The sequence below is a fragment of the Cebus imitator genome, unplaced genomic scaffold (assembly GCF_001604975.1).
Source record: "Cebus imitator isolate Cc_AM_T3 unplaced genomic scaffold, Cebus_imitator-1.0 Scaffold1787, whole genome shotgun sequence".
In the NCBI taxonomy this organism is placed as follows: domain Eukaryota; kingdom Metazoa; phylum Chordata; class Mammalia; order Primates; family Cebidae; genus Cebus; species Cebus imitator.
In genome coordinates, this window is record NW_016109102.1 from 4 (window position 1) to 5663 (window position 5660).

General features: G+C 60.6%; 1 protein-coding gene across 1 annotated transcript; it reads left to right on the forward strand.

The window, feature by feature from the left end:
• The first annotated feature begins 279 nt into the window (after positions 1–279).
• Positions 280–5351, forward strand: LOC108299096 (centrosomal protein of 72 kDa-like). The gene is made up of 3 exons (XM_017521489.2): positions 280–481; positions 1679–1875; positions 5193–5351. Exons 1-3 carry the CDS (start codon positions 316–318, stop codon positions 5334–5336), a joined length of 507 nt encoding a protein of 168 aa, XP_017376978.1. The 5' UTR covers positions 280–315; the 3' UTR covers positions 5337–5351.
• Positions 5352–5660: the final 309 nt, after the last annotated feature.

The window sequence follows — 5660 nt, forward strand, 5'->3', positions numbered from 1 at the left end:
GGTCCTGTCAGCCATCCGGACCGCACTCACGCAGGTCCTGTCAGTCATCCGGACCTCACTCACCGAGGACCTGTCAGTCATCCGGACCTCACTCACCCAGGACCTGTCAGTCATCCGGACCTCACTCACGCAGGTCCTGTCAGTCATCCGGACCTCACTCACCCAGGACGGACGCACCTGGCTGAACTGCCCTCCGCCTGGCTCAGGGCTGGGGCCTCCTGGCCCTGCCTTCACTTCCCCTCTGTGGCAGAAGCACGTCGCAGGGTGCTCTTGGGGCACCTACTGGCCTCAGGACCTCAGTTCCCACACCGACTCATGGGGCTCATGATTTTGTTTCCAACACAGCCATCTCCCAGGTCCCACTCAGCTCCACCCGTGAAGAAGACGGGCCTGCAGGCGGCGCTCCTGGAGACGCTCGTGGACCTGGTGGACAGGAGCTGGGGCGGCTGCAGGTCTCTGCATAGCAACGAGGCATTCCTTGGTGAGTCAGGGTAGCTGCGGGCTCTTGCCCTCCAGGCGACATCTGTGTGGGATCCTGGGTCCTCTGCATGTGGTGACCTGGGAGCCATCCTAGCCCTTCCCACGTGCGTGTGGTGGTCCTGCACCGGGGCCTTCCTGGCAGTCTGCCTCTCACAGTCACCATGGCTCTTGGCACCACGTGGGCCTGGGCCTGTGGGTTTCCCACATGCTCTGGGTGTTGGGGGGCCTGTCACCTTGTTTTGCTCAAAATGCCGTCCAAATGCATTTGGTTCTGATGGTGATGGTCATGTGGGGTTTGGAGTTTGGAAGCTGCTGCGTCTCTCCCTGACCCATGCATGTAGCCTGTGCTGGGCCTGCCTTGCTGAGCTTCTGCCTGGCGTGGGGCCCAGGAGGGCGGTCCCTCCGCAGACAGGACTCAGGTCTGTTTGATTCTTCCGGGTGACCTGTGTGGGAGCATGCGGGGGTCTCCCTCATCTGGGGTCACACTTGGATACCAGGAGGTGCCGTGTCCCCGGTGGCACCTTCTTTTTGTCCTGCAGCCTGGGACGTGGCTGTGTGTGTCCCTCAGGAGCCGGGCCTCACGAGCCTGTTCCTCCTGGCAGGCCCTGGGTGTGGCTCTGAGCTGTCTGAGCGCCTCTCAAAGTGTTGTGGCCCCTCAGGTCCTAGAAAGAGGATGCCCTGCAGTTGCAGCCCATCTGGACCCCAGCCCTGTAGACCCCTCCCCTCTCCCTCCGCTGGTGTCCGTGCAGCCCATCCAGACCCCAGCCCCCAGACCTCACCACTCCCTGGGCTGGTGTCCTGCGGGAGCCTCCTGAGCTTGCTGTGGTGGGTGGCAGTGGCACTGTCCCCGGCTCAGGCCGCTGTCCCAGTGTGGAGTTGCCGGCTGTTGTCTGTGTGGTGGTTTCCACACCAGGGCAGTCGGTGCTTGTGGAAACCATAGTGAGTTGCGCCTGTGCCATTGAAACCTTGAGACGTGGCGGACCGTTGCAGCCTTTTTTTGGGGGTCACCTGTTCTCTTTCTTCAGTTCCTACCCTGCCTGTGTGGACGCGCAGAGCCTGAGGGGTTTGATGGTGCCCCCTCCCTGCCTGCTGTCTTTTTAAGGCTTCCTCTGTGTGATTCAAGACACACTGAGCCGGTTTTGTTTATGTTCCCCCTTTAAGCCTCAGTGCTAACGTAACATTTGATTTTCGCTCCTAGCTCAGGCAAGACACATTTTGTCTTCTGTTGAAGAACTCACCATAGCCCAGGATGGCTCCACGATGGTGGGTGAAGACGCCGGCTCCCCGGCTCTGGAGAGCAAATCCCTGCAAAGCCGCCTTGCAGAGCAGCGGCAGCAGCACGCCCGGGAGATGAGCGAGGTGACGGCGGAGCTGCACCGCGCACGCAAGGAGCTGGTGAGCCCGCCCTGGCAGGGCTTCTGCGTCCACGTGTGGGGGAGATGGGCTTTGACTTCCAGAAGTAGGGCTGCTCCTTGATGCCACACTGCCCCAGCCACCATCTCTGCAGCGCCTTGTCCCCCTCCCTGCCCGGGACCTGGCCGCCCCCAGGATCACCGCCCGCCCTGTTTCACAGCAGGCCAGAGCACTTTGGAGACAGCAGCAGTGCTGGCCACCTTCCTTCCTTGGAGGGGCTGGGCTGGGGAGGTGGGCAGGGGTGACGCCAGCGGGAGACGGTCTTTCAGCCCCTGTCCTCTGGCCCAGGCTCCCCAGTCCCCTGCTGAGAGGCTCCAGTGCCCCAGGCCATCGAAGGCTCCCTGTTGCTACCCCACCTATGCCAGCTGAGCAGCCCCCTCCCCCGGTCCCGAGGGAGCCTCCGACACTGGGCGGTGCCGGGCGCTGTGGGAGCCAGGCCTGGACCTGACTTTATCTTACTGGCCCGCCTCACAGGGCCTCGAATTGGAGACACCTGAGCCTACTCTCCTTTTACGAAGGAGGTGACGGCCACTGTCCCACAGGGAGGTGGGGCTACAGGGCAAGTTACCCCAAAACCAGCAGCTGAAAACCCGCCTCCATCAGCTTGGATTAATGTGGATCGGGCCTCAGGCTCAGTTCAGTCAGGTGTGCCCGTCTCCGCCTCCACTGAGGCCTCATGGGCAGGACCCTCCCAGGCCCCCTCCAGGCTGCACGGGCCTCCCCAGGGGCTGCTGGAGTCCTCAGGACATGGAGGTGGTGGTCAGAGAGCCATGTCCAGACAGAAGCCGCCCTCCGGGAGTCCTGGTGAAGGCAGGGCCCCGAGAGGGTGTGCACACCCAGGGGGCCGCGTCAGCATCTGTAAAATGGGAGTGAAGGCACTGTGGGACGGCTGAGAAAAAAGCCACCTCTGAACTTGCCTGGCAGGTAGATGCTGTCTATTTTATGAGAACCTACATCTCAGAGAGCCCACACAACACTTCCTCTTTAGAGAAGAAAAAGGACAGATGGCGAAACAGCACAGGCAGCGTCTGCATTTAAACACATGTGGCCCCTGCCCCATCCCGTCCGGAAGCCTCTGTTTAAACACATGTGCCCCACCCCATCTAACAGTCTCCCTTTAAACATATGTGGCCTTCATCTGGAAGCCTTTGCATTTAAACACGTGGCTCCCTGTTCAGAACCCTGCACTGAAACACACATGACCCCCATCCCCCGTTTGGAAGCCTCTGCATTTAAACACACGTGGCCCTGTCTGGAAAGTGAGCTGGACGCCATCACTGCTGATGTCTTTTCTGTGGGACGCAGCCGGGCACACCCCCTGCCCTTCTGAGCCTGGGACCACACAGCTGACAGACGGAGCCCGAGAGGAGCCGAGCACCAGGGCCGCCTGGGGTGGGAGTCACGTACAGCTGTGGCCACCATGGCAGCCTTCTTTTTCACCCTGTGCTGTTTGCCCAACCCTGTCCCTCGGGGCAACCCTGGGCCACGGGACAGAGCAGCCCCGGTTCCCTGGTGAATGATCCGGAAGAGTCACCATGGGCAGGAACCCCGCAGAGAGAGCAGCCGGCAGGCTGGTGGGCGCTGCCTTCCAGGGAGGTGCATCTGTCATTCCAGAAACACCCAAGTTTACTCTGCAACACGGTATGCTCACCCCTCGGTCACGTGAACCGTGCTTCCTGTGGAAGCTGCAGTCGTGTGTCCTGGGGTGCAGTTGGCCCCACTCCCAGCCGCTGTGCCAGGCACGGCCTCTGAGGCAGATGTGCTGTGTCCAGCCTGGGTGCAGCTGGTCCTCTGTTCCCCGTACCTGCCGTGGCCTCAGCTTCAAAATTAACAATCAGTCACGTGCCTGTCATCCCAGCTATTTTGGTAGGTGGAGGCAGAGGCTTAGGAGCTGGGGGCTGCAGTGAGCTGTGATTGTGCCACAGCTCTCCAGGCTGGACGACAGAGTGAGAACTTAAGTTCAACAAAAGAGAGCTGGGAGCCCACAGCCCCACCTTGCAGAGCTCATCGCGTCCTTGGGAGGCCACACCATGAGACGGGCGCTGCCAGGAGCTTTCAGAATGGCCCAGAGCGCCGCGAGGAGGGTGGGTGGTGCAGGTTGGCACCACCGCAGCAGACGCCTTGGGGACGAGGCTGCAAGATGAAGAATTGTGAAGATAAACCTGAGGGGAAGAGTCTTGGACCCAGCGATGAGCCCTCACCACGGGTGTTGGAGTCTCAGACCCAGCGATGAGCCCTCACCGCGGGTGTTGGAGTCTCGGACCCAGTGATGAGCCCTCACCGCGGGTGCTGGAGTCTCGGACCCAGTGATGAGCCCTCACCGCGGGTGTTGGAGTCTGGGACCCAGCGATGAGCCCTCACCACGGGTGTTGGAGTCTCGGACCCAGCAATGAGCCCTCACCACGGGTGTTGGGAGCCTGGTGGATGTCTGCATGCCAAGGGGGCCATTGGCGGGTGGGCTCTGCGAGCAGAGATACCCCGAGCACGAGGGCTGTACTGCACATTCGCCAGTGCTCCCTCCCTTGGGGGCAGCAAGGTGGGGCCCGCTCAGCACCCCCGGCCCCGGGATATGCCTGCTGGTGCCTGAGAAAGCAGCAGGCAGGTGAGACTGGATCCCTGGGGTCCCTGGCTGCAGCTGCTGGCGGCTTGGATGGCTCATGCCTCAATAAGCACCTGGGGCCGGGGAGGGACAGCTGCCATGTGGCTGCGGCATGGCCCTGTCCTCTCCTTGATGACAGCTTGTCCTGTGCTCGATGTGTTCTCCGTACTTCGAGGATATGAGAGCCAGAGCAGAAGGGAGTTCCTGCAGGCCCCCCATGCCTCATATTGGCACCAAGGCCGGGGACCTGCAGTGTCCGTGAGGGCGTCTTGGGAGGCCCCAGCCACCACCAGCTGCCCTCTCCGGCATCTGGCCTGCAGGTCCCGCGGGAGCACATGCCTCTTGGGAGACGCAAGAGTGGGGATCTCTCGGGGCCAGACGCCCCTTTCTGTACCCTCCTGTCTTTCTGCCCCTACCCTGAGGGTGCAGGAGGTATGGGGAGACTCAGAAGTGGGGCTCTCACAGGATGGGGTGCCCCTTTCCGTCCCCCCTCTCTTCCCACCCCTTCCCAAGGGTGCTGTGGGGCTGGGCAGGGCTCGGGGCTCAGAGGAGGGAGCTTTGCCAGAAACGGACTCGTTGCCTTCACATTGTGACTACGTGAAAGGAACCCTCTGGGATTTTCAAAAGGTTTCAGTTCTGTTTTCTTTATGCATTTTACTGAATTTGACTTGTGCATTTTCTGTATTTTCTGTGTCCCCAGAATGATTTGAGACAACATTTAGATACATCTTTAGAAGAGAATAGTGGCTTAAAATCGCTTTTGTTCAGTATGAAAAAGGAGGTGAAAAATGCAGACGCTGCAGCTACATTAAATTTGCAGATCACTGGTAAGTTTGTTTGGTAGGACAGCGTAAAATGTCAGTGTTTGGGTGTGCCTGGTAGACCTGTTTAAATTCTCACTGAGGGAGGGAGCAGCCGCAGACGCAGTTGGTAAGTGCAGCGCCGAGCCCCTGCCTCACGGCTGGCGTGGAGGCTGCCTCCGCCGGAGTTTGTGCCACAGACACGTGTCGGGGAGGTCTTGGCGTGGATGTGGCGTGGTAACCTGTGTGGACGGTGAAGGTGGCTTCATTATATGCTGTGGGAATGTCACTCCGGCTCCTGTCAGCCTGTGTGGACAGTGAAGGTGACTGTTAGATGCTGTGGGAGCGTCACTGTGGCTCATGTGGGC